Raw genomic sequence first — 17327 nt, 5'->3', positions numbered from 1 at the left:
ATGGATGAGACTTCATGGAAATAACTGGTTGAAGCTGTGCACCAGGTGCCATGCTGTGATCAAGGAAAGGACACAGTCAAGCAGAAAAAAAGTCTCATTAACAACAATATACAAAAAAGATGATGAAAAATACACTAGGTGGAATTCAAAATTCAGTTCATTACATGCAGTGAATAATTAAGTGTGATAATGGTTAGAGTTTTGATAATCAAAACCAACAAATGTTACTTGTCTTTAATTTGAAATGACTCAAATTCATATTGGAAACTGCAGTGGCAGAGGCAGTCAGCCCCAGAAGCAGCACACCTCTGTAAGCAGTGTGTCTTCTCAGCAGGACCAGCATTCAGTTCTGCATGGGACTTGTAAGTTCTAGCTTACTAGCTTACATGTAAGCAACTGTAGGTACTTACATGCAGTGTTGTATAGTAGGTATGTGACATAACTTCATTTCTGTTGCACCTGCCAGTGCCATGTCAGCTTCTGACACAGCCTAGGTCATCAGGGAACTCACCTGGGGAATCACTTTGTTCATATGCCCCATCTACGTATTTTCTTAGACATTTGTTTAAGAAGAGATGGTACTTCTCTGCAGCCTTACCTGATATTTGGCACTCAGCTGAGAAATGGGAACTGGCAAGATTGGCTTGTCTGAGATGTGGATATGGGCTTGGCAATATGAGAAAACATTAAGCAGCATCAGAATAGCTTCAGAGTCTGCAAAGGGCAAAAAGAAAAAATGGAGATGACAGTTCAGAATCCTGAATCCACTCATAAGAAATGAGATTTCAGGTTCTTGGGTTTGTTACAGCACCTAGTCTAGTGGAAAAAACAATTCCTCTTTTGGGCTTTTTTCCCTCCTGGCCAGGATGTCACAATAAGCAATGTACTCCTTGGTATCACCATCAGAAATTGCCTGAATTGGCTTGGGATGTGATTTTATTATAAAGCTTTTGCTCTGGCTGTAGAGAACTTCAAGGAGCCTGTTCTGTGCTCCATGCTGTAACAGTTAAACTGTAGCCAGTGTCTGCATTCTGTGTCTACTTTGACATGGCATTTTATGTTGATATCAAACTTCTGGGTAACAGTGCTTCATATGATGAAAAAGTCTTGTCTTTACTGTTCTGTATTATGCAGCTAAGTGAATATATACTACCTGATTTAGAGTTTTATTTCATGATTTTGTCTGAAATTTTGCATCTTTTAGATGTTTACTTCTTGAGAACAAAATGGAGATTGACTCAGCAATAACTGGTAGATAAAAAATAGGTGTGTTGTTCTCATTGTTTTTCCTTGTGGGAAGTTAAATAATGATTATCTAAATTGCTACAGGATAGACATCAGTACCCTACTTAACTCTCATCTCAGATGAGCTCCAACTGGAAGCATGCTCACTTGACTTGCCAGGCTTTTATGCCTTCATTTTAAACAGTACCAAAGATGACAGCAGTGACTGTAGTACTACCTGGAAATTAAAAATGGGATTATAATACAGTAATATCTTGTGCTTGATATCAAATATTGCATTTTATCCTTTGTGAGTCCATACTGCTCTACAAAATGTATTTATATTGCATATGTATACAGAATTGCTTTACCTCCATGTAAAAGCATTATGAAAGTGTTACGGTAGAGTTTGGAATAAGAAGAAAACCATTTCTAACATGGAAAACATTTGAGGATAGCCAAAGAGGGCGTCTGATCACATAACAGGAGCTTGGTTCCTTGTATACTGTGTAAACATGTGAGCAGTTATGAGTAATGCTCTTAGATGTCAGAGTTCCAGCAGAAGCTGTAACAGCTGTAACAGTTACAGCAATGATATTAAAGTTTATTACTTTTATATTGCTTTTTACAGTGTCAAAGTGCTTTACAAAGGAGCTCTTGCAGATAAACAAGGCAGTGATGGGAGGGGAAGGGATAAGCCCAAAGCTACTAAATAGATCTGTGCAAGTCAAATGAGCTGAAAACAGATTTCCTATGCATAGATTCAAAGCTTTATTTGTAAGGATATGGTGCCTTCCTGCTGTATACGGAGATAGAAAATTCCAGGAGGTACAGTCCCAAGTATTGCAGCCATAGGGGGTTTAGAAGCTATTCAAGGGATCATAGGGCTCTAGTACTTTTACAGCGTTGAAAATCACTTTCATTGGCCAGTTCTTTAGACCAGTCTCATCACTTCTCTCCTGAGAGACTGAGAGAATGAATATTCATTCTCCTGTCAAGGTGCTTTCTGGTTCTTTGCTGCTTTTTCTTTCCTCCTCAGAGGAAAGAGTCAGCTCCTGTTTCTGAGCAGCCTGACCATATCCTTCGCAGATCTGTTAAATCACTGGCTCTTAAGAGTACCTTCTCCGGATAGGATACTTAACTGATCATTGGACAACCTGTGGCAGAAGGAAACTAATGATGGTTTAAATTTTAAAACTGAAAAAAAACCCTTCAAACAATCTTTTCTATCAAACGCAGTACTATTTTCACTGTATGTTTCACTTACACTCTTCATTAAATGAATAAGTGATACAGGAACAGTTTCGTCAAATACCATTGCTTAGCTTAGGACCAAGAAGAATTCTATATAAAATTTCTAAAATTTGGATCTTTCTGACCACACTGAAGCTTCTGAGGCCAGTTACTCCAAATGAATGGTTGCTGGCAGCTTTTCCTTTAAAGGGAGAGCAGGTGATGGAGCAAAGCTGGTGTCATCAGTTCAGAATAATGCCCTTGGGACTTGTTCTTGTCATGAGTATTAGTAGGTCAAGTTGGAGGAGGGAAGGTGTATCTGTAAAAAACATTGTGGGTATTTTTTTTTTGCTCAGGGTTCTGTGGAGGAAAGATTTAGGTTGGATGTCAAGGGGAAATTCTTTACAGAGAGATTGGTGAGGTGCTGGAACAGCTGCCCAGAGAGGTTGTGGATGCCCCATCCCTGGAGGTGTTCAAGGCCAGGTTGGATGGAGTCCTGGGCAGCCTGGTCTAGTATTAAATGGGGAGGTTGGTGGCCCTGCATGTGACAGGGTGGGGAGGGTTGGAGCTTCACGATCCTTGAAGTCCCTTCCAACCTGGGCCATTCTGTGATTCTGTGTGTGATTCTGTGATTCTGTGTGAGGGACCAATGCCATATTCTTCATGTCTAAAGAACGAGGTTACTCATTTGCTTATGCTGTTCACATCTTCATTTCTGGGACATTTTTTTCTCTTAGCTCCCATTGTGTAATGTTTAAAGCAATGGTGTGGGCTGTTTTCCAGGTACCATTATATATCATAATGTTGTGGTTGTTGATTGGAATATGAGAGAAGTAAAATGAGAAGGATTTGATTTCTCTGTTCTCTGGCTTTAACTTTTAAATAGACTAGAGTAGGGGAAACAAACAAACAAAAAAGTGGTGAGTGAAAAACAAGATAAAGTAAATGAGCAGGTGAATACTGCTGACATAAAGACTGCCCACTTTTATATGATGACCACTGTAGGCAGGAAAGTAAACAGCCTCATTCTTAAATAAGACACCTATTTAAAATGTGTGCTTGTTTGCTAAACTTGAGAAAAGCAGAAAACATCTTCATTTCAGAAAGCTGATTCCTCAGAAGTCATAATGAAATTTTTATAGGTAGATCATTCATATTGTGACAACAGTCACAGGTTTCCTTTAGAAATGTTGAAATGAAGCTTGATTTTAAAAACACTGCAGAAAACTCAAGAATTTGTGTGGTAAAGATTAGAAAATCAGCAATTTTGAATAAAAGCTTGAATATAATCATATAAAATGATGGTTTTTTTGCAGACTTCTTTAGGTGATTTAATTAATGGTATTTGTAATGTCTAGAAAAAAAGGAATTGAAAGATAATTTTGTAGGTGAAAATTACTCATTCAATTAAAAATACGAAGTTTTGGAGGTTAGGCATTAAAGTAAAATGGGAAGTTTTCATAAGTCTTAATGGATTTATATTTCACCCTATCGTTCTGATGTTCAAGCTCCAAAATTGCGTTAATGCATATTTTTTATTTGAAAAGTTGTGGCAATTAACAGGTCCTGTGTTCATTAAAAGTAGAGGAAGTTAGCATAAACTGGAAGAATTCAGGATTAAAATGGGATGTTAGTACACTCAATTCACTTTTATGAAATATGCAGCTGAAAAAATATAGATAAATAGAACATTTGAGATTATGTTTATGATCTCCTGAAGTCCGGAGTAGCAAGCTTGGTGTGCACCCTCTTCAGTGCCCAGAGGATCTTGAACTCTACCATTTCGTGGTCAGTGCAGCCCTTGAGCTTTACATTGCTCACCAGCCCCTCGACATTGGTGAGGGCAAGGTCCATCGTAGCACCTTTTCTCGTGGGTTCCGGTACCACTTGGAAAAGGAAGCCATCATCAACACATTCCAGCAACCTCTCTGATTTCTGGTGCCTTGCTGTGCTGTTCTTCCAACATATACCAGTGTGGTTGAAGTCGCCCTTAAGAACCATGTTTTGTGAATGTGAAGCTGCTCCTATCTGTTTATAGAGGGCCTCATCCACTCTGTCTTCTTGGTCAGGTGGCTTGTAGCAGACCTCCATTACAATTACTCCTTCTCCTGCCTTCCTTTTAACCGTAATCCATAAGCTCTCTGTCAGCTCCTCTTCTGTGCTCAGGTGGAGCTCTGTGGTCTCCAGCTGGTTGTTGATATAGAGGACAACACTTTCTCCCCTGCCTGTTTTCCCTAAAGAGTTTATATTTGTCCATTCCTACCTTCCAGTTGTGAAAGCCATCCCACCATGTCTCAGTGATGCCAGTGACATCATAACCCTGTAGACAAATGCACACCTGTTACTCTTCTTGCTTGTTCTCCATGCTCTGTGTATCAGTGTACAGGCATTTGAATTGGGCTCACATTGAAGCTGATTTGCCAGTTGGAGTTCTCTTATCCTGCACCTTAGATGTTGACTTACTGGCCTGTAATCCAGCTATAGGCCCAGGGCATCCATTACCATCATAAGCCTCAAAGTGGGATGAGGATTCCTTCCACTGGGAAGGGGATTAAATAAGCTTTTTTTAGGCATTTTCTTCTCAAACAATAATGATACTGTGAAAAAATAGAGGAATCTCTAGCTTTTGAAGTAAAGAAGGACATGATTTGGTGACAAAGATAATAGCTGTCACATCAGAGTGTTGATAACATATTTGGAGATTTAAATACATATTTCTCTTTTATTTGATAGAATACATTCTCTCTTTTTTTATTCTTCTATTTTAATGCTACATTTTCTACTTGTAATATTCTGAAATGAGGAAATGAAAAGATCCAGAACTCGTTACTGATTATTAAAACAACAAACCACACAAATGAACTCTGGTTTATTCTATTCTGTTCTGGAATAACTGGATAGTAATAACTGGAAGATGCTGAGGGTGGGAGAGAAGAAGAAAAGAAGGAAGCATTAAAAAATCCAAAGGAAACAACAAGTCTCAGGAAGGTATGAATGGTTGATAGGTCACTCTGATCCCAGCCCATTCTTAGATGCATATGCTTAAGGTTTGCCACTTGCTTTTTTTCTGGAAAACAGTGTTTGTATTTCCATGGAGAAAAAAAAAATTGTGTTCCTAAATACATGTGAAATAATTCTAGGTTAGTATTTTGTTATTGGAACTTTCTATTCAAATCTTAACAAATCAATATATATATGTGTATATATATATATATATACATATAAAAAGAAATTTCTAATAGTTATTAAATAGAAGTTGCCTAAGGCAACTGGAAATTCATTGTAAAACAGAAATGAAGCTGACCTCTCTTTGCATGAGGGACCTGTTTAGATATACACAGCCTCTGTGTTGGAAGGGCTGAGCCTAGGAAGAGGAAACTTCATTTACCTTACTGCTATCAGGAAACTCTGGCAGTTCTTTGAGCACTCCTTTCTGTTGGAGATTTGGCTGTATGAATTAGCAATGAGAAGAGACCCCTTTATCAGATATATAGAGAAGAGAGACCTTTATCAGACAGATAAGGTGCTCGCTGTGCCTTTGCAGGCATTGCTTGGTGCAGAGGTGTCTGCAACTAAAGGAGTGCCTCTACTTTTGTCCAGTTTTTACAATGTAGGTAGGTGATCAGAGTGGAAGAGAGAGTGATAATTTTGATTTTTTCTATGAATTGCTGTTGTTACTGAAAACCTAATGAGAACTTCTCTCCAAACTAGTTCATAAAGGTGAACATGTTCGTCATCTAAAAGTCAGGTAGTGCTTTCAAGTGCCCAGAAGCATCTCGTCATCCTTAAGATATGAAGAATTTCTAGGAAGCATCACTGTTAAAGTACTGCCTTTAATCCAGCTTTGAATCACAGAATCACAGAATCACAAGGTTGGAAACGACCTGCAAGATCATCCAGTCCAACCACCCTCCCATTCCTATTAGTACCACAAGCACTGAACCATCTCTCGTAGCTCCTCATCCAGACGCCTCTTGAACACTACCAGGGACGGCGACTCCACCACCTCCCTGGGCAGCCATTCCAGTGCCTGTCCACCCTTTGAGAGAAGTTTCTCCTAATATCCAACCTAAACCTCCTCTGGTATAACTTCTGGCCATTTCCTTGGGTCCTACTATTTGCCTGGGAGAAGAGGCCAGACCCTTTTGCACCACAACCTCCCTTCAGGAAGTTGTGGAGTGCAATGAGGTCTCCCCTGAGCCTCCTCTTCTCCAGACTGAACAATCCCAGCTCCCTCAGCCGCTCCTCATAAGCCCTGTGCTCCAGACCCCTCACCAGTTTCGTTGCCCTTCTCTGGACACATTCCAGGGCCTCAATGTCTTTCTTGTAGTGAGGGGCCCAAAACTGGACACAGTACTCGAGGTGCGGCCTCACCAGTGAATCATGATTAAAAATCAATAACTTAGGCAAGCTGGTCTCTTGATACATCATCTTGTTTGGAAATGTTGCAAATTAATGAATCCTTGCTAATGAAGCACATACAACACCCCTAACACGGGAAAGAAACTCCTGGCTCAGAAGTTTTGTCAGTTTATTCAGAACCAAATCGCCTTGTTCTGCAATTTATTGAAAACTGCACTGGGAGGATGCTACAGTAATCTTTTATGTCATAATCTTTTACTTCTTTAATAGTTATTGGACAAGATATTTAGCAAAACTGTTACAATTCTTGGTGCTCTGATAAATCTGCTTCTGGCAAAAAGACAATAGCATAATTTTTTTTAAATCTTAATCATCTGTTCCTTTAGTCATCATTAACAAAGAAATGTAAGATTTGATGATGAAGGGCCAAGAAGCCTGAATGATAAATGTAGATAGTTTAAACCATTCACAAAGGCTCCTGTGGCAATGTTTCTCCTTCTCCCTCTTCTATACGCTTAGTATTTAGCGAGCAAAGTATTGTAGTTTCAGATTATAAGTAGATTTAATTGCATTTTTTTCTCACTTTGTGTAGTAATCAAGAGATATGCAATAGTTTTTGTTTGTTTGTTTTTGAGGGTTAAGGTAAGACAAACTGCTGTCTGTACAAATTGATTTTAACTTATTACTGCCCAGGTCTTACGTTTGACATGAGCTGGCAAAGTAGCTATGAATGACTGCCTTCTACCTTGTGACGTAGCCTGATATATGTAGCACAGCAAAGAGACAAGACTGGGGAACAGATAGTGATGACAGCATGTGAAGGTAAATATGACTTTCCAGCACTGTTGGAAACTTCTCCAGGCTTTGCCACTGCGCCAACTCTTTTCTTCACCTTTTTTTTCCTATGGCAAAAACAGTCTTGTCCTTGAATAAGCGACATTCATTTCTGCTTGCACTGCTGGGCGCCCTTCAGCTGTCTCAGAAAAGGAATTTATTTTATGAGACTGAACCAGAGGGGACAGTTAAATTGCAAACTCATTTCAGATGCCTGAAAGAGAGTGACTGGCAGTGGGAACAGTGTCAATACTGTAATGGCCAGGATCATCCATTTGGAGTTCAGTATTAATGTTTTACTGCATGCTTTATGCTCATTTGTTGGATCTGGCTGCATATTGCAGTTGTATAAACTATTGTAGCATAGTACGTCTGAACAGATTTGTAAGTATCAGTAGCAAAGCTGAAATAAATTTACTGCTGAGACAAATGAATAAATACAGCATTTCAAATGCGACAGTCTAACCAGATGCCATTCGTGAGCCCACAGATTGTACTTAATGGAATGCGGAAATACATTTGCAGATAAATCAGTGTGCTGTGCCAAGCACCTGTGCACATTAGCTTTGGGAAGGTCACTTGGTGTTGGAGCTCCATCCGGAGGGTCTTACTGCCTACTTTGCTTTCCACGCTGGACTCCAAGAGGGGTGCTTTGTGAACGCATGAATTCTGATGGTCTGATGAGGGGAGACACAACCCTGTGTGAGCAGGGCAATAAGGCAGAGAGGAGCAGTAACTACTATAGCATTTTACTAAGAGTGAGCAAGTTGCCGTTGGGAGGTGCGTTGAGGGGGGAGTTCCCTTATAGACTCAGGACTGCCACTCCTCCCTGTCCCTGTTACACAGCCTCTTCCTGCACATGGCGGTTGTGACACCAACTCCTGCTTAAAGTAAGTGCAAATCCTGAAGCCTGAATGAATTATATGCTTAAATGCTGGGGATGTATAAAGTGCAGACAGCATGGGAGGAGGTGCTTTCTTAGTGGGACATGGATGGAATGGTTTCCTTCAAGGAGTTCTTACAGAAGTGTATGTGCCAGTCCTAGATAAGTGTGGTAGGTAAGCTGGTAAGAAAACAGTGGGTTTGATACCTCTGTTAAGTCATCATTATCTCTGACATCATTTTTATGCTTCTTTCTGCATAAAGAAAGAGAACATAAATTACTAACCTCTTATAATGGCTTCAAAATCTGTGCTGTGAAGTGCTATAAAGAATAAATCTGCTTCTGAATCTCTGAGATGTGGATGTGGAGGGCTCCAGAGGAGGAACAGAGCTGTCCGTGCACTGAGCAGGGCTCAGCTGCTGCCTGGTGCAGTGTTACCTCTTGTGACGAGTGAAGTTACTTAACCTGAGCATGACTGACTCTAGTCCTTCCCACTAACGTAGGCCAAAGTGAATTGTAGTGCAAGGGCAGATGGAAGGCTGGATGTGAAGTACCATCTGTGGCCCCAAGCATGCTGGATGTTGGAGGCACATCTGGTGAAGGTTTTTCACTCCAGAGGGACCAGAGCCAAACCATATGGTGTGTGTGGTTCTTCTGCATGCTAGCTGTGAAAGTTCAATTTTTCACCTTTTTTCTCCTTTGATTTGTTGAATTTTGGGTTTGAGATTGAACTCGTATTTAAAAGTGCATTTAAAAAAAGATGCATTTAAAGGAGTTGGGTTAAGAAATGATTTTTTTTGTGTGTGAAAATTGGATCTAGATTTTAAAGGAAATCATCTTCTATCTGTGTCTAATGGTCTTTTGATGTTTCAAAGGACAGTTGAAACAAACAGCACCTCAAACCCCATGTCAATTAGCATTTGCAGCCAGAAAAAAAAAAAAAACTAAATCACAATTATGTAATACCAGGTTCTTTATCTGGAATCTTTTTTCCTTAAACTTTATCCACTAACGCGTAGATTTTCTTCCTGCATATGTGCAAAGCTCTGTAATATATTCACAAATGCTCTTAACTAATTATTTGCATTCGACAGTTTTGCTTCAGATTAATAACAGGTTTCTACTTTGTCCTATATTCTTTTGTATATGTATCAAAACACAATTTTACAAGCTTCTACTGTGGAACTCCCAAGGAAGGCGTTCTCTATTTTGGTGAGCAGAAGCTTGGATATTAGTGTAGAAAGGAGAATGTGGGCAGGCATTTTGAAGTGCCATTTTGCCTGCAAACAGAGTTCTTTGGCAAACATCCCATTGTAGGCATCTTTTCCTCCTCGAAGAAACTCTATCTTGACACATCATAGGCATCTGTCTTGGTTAAAAATACGGTTTTGCTTTTGTGCTTTGAGAAAGCTGTTAAATCCAATTGTCCTGACGGTGTATGTCAGGCACCCATTTCTAATTCATCAATGCTCCAGTCTTCTGATTGGATCTTGGAAAAGTGGTAGTAAAGCTTTGTGTTTGCTGAAATGCCTCTTGTTTACTTCTCCTGGAAATAAGAAGGAGAAGCTGCATCCATTTTTCTTTATTTGGCAGATAATAAAAATGGTATTTCCCTTGGATTGTTACAGAATACATAAGAGTGTAATTAAAAACTTGAAACGTGTTTCCAAAACTTCCTCCCAAATATTATCCAGATTAATACAAATACATATGTGCCAGATAAACATTTGACGAGATACAAGCCAACACAGAATTTTGCTTTTCTGTAATCTGAAACAATCATAAATTGAAATTTTGGTTTTTTTTCCAATAAATAACTACTAGTAATATTATCATGATTTTTAATGAAACAGAAGATTTCAAGCCAAACTGTGACCTATAAATTAATGAGTATCTTCCAAATCCTGAACACCTGTAGATTTGAAAGAAGTCTATTACAGAAATTGACACTCCATGTTTGATGACTACACCCTCTACATCTATTAAATTGGCAAGATAATAAATGTTCAGCCCTCTCTCCTGCTTCAGAAGAACACATTCAGCTTATTAATTACCTAAGATTTTTCCAGTCATTGCAGACATACTTCAGCAGCAGTTTACACTTGCTTACCTGATGTGCATTGTTGTGCAAGTATCAATGATTGCCTGTGGTTCTAGTCTGAGAGCTCAGTCTGTGTTGTGTGGGCACTCACAGTACCTGCTTTTGTGGCCTGAACAGAATTAGAGAATCATACAATCATTAAGGTTGGAGAAGACCTCTAGGATCATCTAGTCCAACTGTCAACCCATCACCACCGTGACTACTAAACCATGTCCATGAATGCCACATCTACATGTCTGGCCACAAAAATTATAGAGCTTGGTCCTTGGTGACTTTTATTAATTTTGGTGTAATTTCTTTCTCATTCTATTCAGCTTTGCCCTAGATAATATGTAAACATGTGACATTTCCAGTTTGTAATGTCATATGCATGCAGTGGAAGAATGCGTTTGGCACTGCGTATGTCCATCATAATGGTGGGATAAAAACTTTAGCTCATCCATTTTTGAGTGTCATGTCTTTCCTAAGGTTTCCTGAAGTACAGTTCTGTCTCTTCCCAGTCTTCTTCTGGTGACATTAAGTCTCTCATGCCTCTATAGAATCACAAAGTATGAATAAACTATAATAATGGCAAGCTAGAATAAGTCAATAGATTTATCTTTCAAATAGGATCTTTATCCCTGTTTAATCTTGTACCTTCAGCCAACCATCCTTTTTATGCAGTATCTCTGTGCTTAGGGTTTTTATCAAAATGCTTAGCAAATGGTGCCTGGTAGCAGCAAGTAACTGTTGTTCTGGAAGTGAATTTTGACTGGATCTTCAGCAGACAGGACTGAACTCCTTCTGCTTATGTTCATTTTAAATTGGAATACAGAGAGGTTTGATACAGCAAAGGGAAAGCTCTTGGCAAGATAAATGGGATGACATGATGTACCACACTGGGAGCCAACACAGTTGTTGCTGTGCTGCAGTGTGTGCACTTACTAGTCTGTATCTCTGCTGGCATGAGTGTATTTGCCAATGCAGATTTCTTCAAGTTCCATGTTCTCCATGGAGAATATTAGCACTAACATAATTTGACTACGTGGCCTTTCGTAACCAGGTGTGGTCTGAATTTGAGGCAGTTGATGGCAATGAGCCCACAGGGAAGAAACTTTGCAAGTGGAAAGTTCAGCCTGGGACATTAGAAAGCTGATGAACATGTTATTTTTTATCCTGATGTGTTACGTGAGGATTTCCTTCCTGCTTGTTCCATTTGCTTCTTGCCATAAATGTTATTTCCAGAATATTTAGTTGGTGGGATGCACTCACAGAGGGGAAAAAAGGCAGCCATTTCCAAAGTGTGGGATCATATTGGAGCCTGTGCTCAGCTGACCTTGGAAAGTTAGCTTCTAACAGAGAACTGAAGATTTTACGTGACAAACCAGCATAGCTCAGTTAATACTTGGGTATCTTAGGGTTGCTGGCCAAAGGGGTTAAGAGCAGGGGTTCTGCTCCTTCTGTAAGGCTGGACTCTGTTCCCAGGAACACTCCAGCTTCTTGGTGAGACTGGCCATGCCATCCTACCGTGCTAATTGGGCCTTCTCTTTGTACTCAGCTCTTGGTGGAACTAAGTTCTCATTCAGCTCACTGGGCAACTGCTTCATTTTTTTTTACACAGAATGCAATAGTATAGACCAAGATTTTTCAACAGACAAGCCTGTAGATAAGTGATAGAAATGTTTGTGAGCCTGCCAAGTGGCCAGCAGCTTTTGAGCTCATTTTGAAGACCCCTTCCACTATTCTGCCTGAACTTTTATGGCTTAAAAATAAGCCCATAAAATAAAAAACTAAAAATGTCTCTGTACAGTTTCATCTATCTCTTGTCTCTGTGATTTGCAGGTCAAGTTTACTCACCCTGTAAGTATAACAAAATTTTAACCTAAAGCTACGCCAGCTCATGCAGAAATTCAAAACTGAAACTGAGTATCACACATGAGCATGAAAATGTACCTTACTCATAAACAGACGTGCTGATTTGTGCCGTGCCTGCCAATCTTATCTGGAAAACATAGTGAGTGATAGAACATTTCTGAAAGCATGAATCACTGCGTTATGTGTTTATCGTGATTGGTTTTTTTCTTTTTTTTTTTCATGAGGATGTTGAATCTGCAGCCAATGTTGTTCTCCTTATGTTTTAGGTGCTGTAGCGGTTCTGATCCCTCGCCTAGACCTGGTGATTTCTTTGGTTGGAGCTGTCAGCAGTAGCACTCTGGCACTGATTCTGCCACCTCTGGTTGAAATCCTCACTTTCTACAAGGAAAACCTACGTCTGTGGACAATATTGAAAGACATTTTTATAGCTGTCTTTGGAGTCGTTGGATTTTTAACAGGGACGTATGTGACAGTTGAAGAAATCATTTACCCTGCATCCACAGTTCTGGCTAACACAACTGAGAGCATCTCTGCTGTTTTAAATGCTACAGACTTGGTGGTTGGTTTGAAGTAAAAATGTGATGCCGTGAACTGTTTTGTTCCTTATTGAGAATCCAGGATGGATGGAAGACCTACGTATGGGATAAATTAAAAGGGATTTGAAATGAATTCTTAAAAAATCACATGTAGGCCTTTCTCCCTCTGTTTATTCTTTCTCTCATTGCTCCAGGTTTACTACCTGAATTAACCCCTTAGTTCTCAATCTTCTCATCTCATTAAAAACTGAATTGATGTCAGGATATAAAATATACATATGGATGTAAGAAAGAAATATGATATTAGATTACTTGCAAGACAGAGGAACAGTTTTCCTAAAGAAGTCAAAATGCTTTCCTTCTCAGAAAGGTGGAAGTCTGTCCATTCATCATATCTAGATGCAAAGCCTAGGCACTACTGTTTTCTCTCCAGCCCTGTTTTAAGGGCTTATGTGGAAGTTAAGTGATGCATTGACCTGCTCTTGGCTGTCTCCAGTGGTTGCACCCCCGTGAACCAGAGACACTGGTTTCAGAAATGAAGAACTGTGGTTTTTATTTCCATTCTGAGGACTTTGATGTTTGCTTTGCAGAAGCTGTAGGGTGGTTACAGTTGTGTGACTGTGGTCTCTGGGAGCTGGTTTGTCTACAATCCCAGGGCATTGTGCAGACTGACAGTGTCTCTCATTCACTCTTTCCACTCTGGCTCCAACTGGAAGGACTAATTCCTCCTAGAATAGGCTAGAGGAACAGCATTACCACTGCTGTTGGTGGGCTATGTGACAGGTAGGGTAAAGACATTTTTTCATGCTGACCATATGAACATTTAAGCTGAAAAATGGACAAGGCTGACAGAGAAACAAGGCTTAGAGGTAAAGGTAGGATTCTTTGTTAGATCAAAAGAGACAGTTAGATGTGCTCTTTCCATCTTGTGTCATCTGGTACCATGAGCTGCTCAGCATAGTCACATCCAGGCTCCATGAAAATGGCATTCGTGGAACTCTCCAGAACCACAGATATTTGACTGCCTAGAGCAGAGTTAGATTTCGGAAAGGATGAGACACTGCTTTCTAGAATGGAGCTTACGCCATCTTTTCACACAAATAATCTGTGGATTGTTTGTGAAAGAACTTATAATTCACAGCACTGTGAAGGGTGGGGGCACAGAGAGTCCCTGCTTTGAAGCCCATTCTACCTGCCTGCAGGTTGTCTGAAGATGTTGGTTATCTCAGAACTTGCTTTCAAATACAGCATGGAGAAGTACAACTTATATGAGATGCAGGGTACGCAGATGAAAATATGGATTATTTTAGAAAGTAAATATTTATTTCTTTTGGAGTTTGGCTGAAATGTTACAAAATGTTGTTTAGCAGAGCAATATTTATTTAATGATGCAAAAAGCATTCAACACCACAAATAGTGAAGTAGTTTATTTTTGTATACTTTGGTAACTGCTGCCCTAACATTTTTTATTTTGTTCTTAATTATAACTGCACAAATGTATAAAACTATATTTTTTTCCTTTGCCTATTGCTAGAAGTCTATAAAGTATATTTCTATTGGAACATATAATATTTTCACATGCTTGCATTCTGCCTTAAATAGAATCTAACATGCCCTTTACTGATTTTTGATTCTTATCTCCATTGTGGAAGAAGAAAAAGAACACGTTATTGAGTTGGTAATTGGGTAGAAATGAGTTTTGTTCATACGGAGTCCTTAGCTGGGATCCTGCTGTTCAGGGCTCATATTTGACTTTCTGGCTCACATTGCACAGATGAAATTCAGTCCAAACACCAAAGCTGTATTTTCGGTCTTTTTTCATAAAATCACTCTACGTTTTGTACAACAGAACTCTATTTATCATAGTCTTTCTTTCTGTGAGGAAATTCCTTCTCTAAGGGATGTATTTAAGTATAACATTCCTCTAAGAAATATGGTATGATAAAACCTCTCCATTCAGATTAACATAAGAATATATGTAATACTTGGTTGTCCTTAATATCTGTCTCAGAAATCTACCATTTGGTAGTCTACCATTTGGCATTAGAGTGCTAAAATAATATAGTCCTAGATACATCTATATTTGTACTTTCTGAATATTTCTCCAGTCATCTACCATGTAGTGACTGTTTTTGAGCACTTTTTTCTCCATGCTTGTAAAGACATTTCTGCTAGGAATTTCCGCATGTAGTTTGAACTGCCTGCATTTATTTGTTCAAGCAATAGTTCTGAGCAATGCTTTTATTTTTCATTTAGTATGGACAAGGTTAAATATTTGGCAGGACTTTAAGGGCACAATTCCCAATGGGTTTAATGCTATAGTGTTAACTACTTGTATGAAAGTGTCTCTGAGGAGCAAACAGGTAATTATCAGAGGGGCATAAGGTAGCTTCAGCTTCTTGTCTTAAAGGCTTTTTGGTCTTTAAGCTGTTTGAAAAGACATCAGATGTCTCAGTGTGCTTGGTAATAAATCTGTTGTAAACCATACACTACATAACAATATTGACTATTTCTATAACTATAACAATATGACTATTTCTGTATGGCAAACTTTACTTGATGTAAATATTCAACTGCAACCTGTTTTAGTAGGATTGTTAGAATTTAAACGAAAGTTATTTTTCTTGTTAGTTTTGTATCTTTCTCACAGTGTTTGGAAAACAAAAGATTGTCGAGTCCATTCATATCATCTCTTCCTCAAGGGCTGTGTCCTAGTGATGTGTCTCACCTCTGAGAAAGCCCCGCTGCAGCAGATCTTGACCAGCTCAGAGTGTGGTGGTACTGTTTGACTTGTGCAAGTGAATGCTGACATGAAGATTTGCTGAGCTCGGTAGGTGGCCACAATAGCCAGGTGAATGCAGCAGCGTTTTGAAACTAAGATCACCTGTTTAAAAGCTTGGTGAGTTTGAGGAATTGAATTTGAGCTGTCAAACTTTGGATGACCTGGTCCAAATACAGATTTTGCTGCTGTGTCCCACCATCAGTCACCTGTGAAGGAGATTTATTGCCATTGATTGGCCACATATGAAGTACTGTTTTTATGCAGTGGGTCAATGTTGCTGTGTCTCATGATGTTTTATCTTATGCATCTTTAAAATGTTAGTTAATATATTTTACACAATGTTTCTCCTACAGTGTAGGATTTTCATTAGTTTAACACTCACACAGAGCATTTGTGTGGCCTGTTCTTTCAAATAGAAAGATTGAAGGATTGGAATATCTTGCTTTGGATGCCACTAAAATTGTCATTAGTAGAACTAAAATAGAACTACTCTGTCTGAATAATAAGAGTGTTCCCATGAAACATTGCCAAAGATTTAAAAGATGGGAAATCTGACAGAAGGCTCTTGTGAATTACAAGGCTGTTCATTTAGCTTTTAAAGTACTGTAATATAAATTTCAAGTTAAGATGCGGGGAGTGAAACTCCAGATTTAATGGTTATGGTGTATATAACATATATTTAAGAAGGAAGTGTCCTTGAGCTCAAGCTAACTTAAACAAAAATGTGATTGGCTTGTGTTCTTGACAAGAAACAGAAAGCTGTTGTATTTATATACTGTACATGCAGTTACGTTTAACAATATGATATTGTCATCTGTTTCAATGTAATTTAATTATTAGCTGCATTGTAAGGACCTGGGTCATTTTCTTGTCTGTAACTGTTCCTCCTGAAGTACTGGGCAAGGAAGAGGGTGGCTGTGCCTAATGTTCTGTAACTTGGTTCTTCTGCATCAATAAAGACTAAAATAATAATTTCCTCCTAACTCACTGTTATCCTGCCTATCGCCACGTTACATCATAGAAGAAATGGATGCCTTGATTCAATATTTACATTTGTTTTTATTTTGATTTTTTTTTTTTAATTTTATTTATCCAAGGAGTGCTAGCTAGTTGACTTAGAACTGTCAAACATGCTCTAGAGCTGAAGATTCATTGATAAAAAAAATCTCACTTCAAAGTAATGTGGGCGGTACTGAAAAATCCCCCTTCTGCTCCACGGTTATTCATGAGGGCACACTTACAGTTAGATTTTAGAGGTGCTTTATTAAGTGAAATAAGATCAAAATGTAGAAGGGCAGCCACAGGAGTTCCTGCTGAAATTCCAGTTCACTTCTGAAAAACTGCAAATTAAAAACTGGACTTCTTGAAACAGGACAAGCTCTTATCATGTTTGGGTATGTACTTGGCCTTAGTGTAAGTATTGGCCTTGGGAAGCATTGGGGTTTGAATAATTAGGATGAAGGAAATTGATGTGAAAGTTCTTCACTTTCTAACTAAAATTGAAATTACTAGTTGGAA

General features: G+C 39.0%; 1 protein-coding gene across 2 annotated transcripts in view; it reads left to right on the top strand.

The window, feature by feature from the left end:
* Positions 1-16783, top strand: part of SLC36A4 (solute carrier family 36 member 4) — a 97876-nt gene extending 81093 nt beyond the window's left edge. For both annotated transcript variants that reach the window (XM_042862618.1, XM_042862621.1), the window contains one exon: positions 12758-16783. In XM_042862618.1, the coding sequence (XP_042718552.1) occupies positions 12758-13065 (308 nt within the window). In that variant the 3' untranslated portion in view covers positions 13066-16783. The remainder of the gene's footprint in view (positions 1-12757) is intronic.
* Positions 16784-17327: the final 544 nt, after the last annotated feature.

The sequence above is a fragment of the Lagopus leucura genome, unplaced genomic scaffold, assembly GCF_019238085.1.
Source record: "Lagopus leucura isolate 7727_CA_CO unplaced genomic scaffold, USGS_WTPT01 Super-Scaffold_702, whole genome shotgun sequence".
In the NCBI taxonomy this organism is placed as follows: domain Eukaryota; kingdom Metazoa; phylum Chordata; class Aves; order Galliformes; family Phasianidae; genus Lagopus; species Lagopus leucura.
This window is presented reverse-complemented; position numbering and strand designations above follow the sequence as displayed.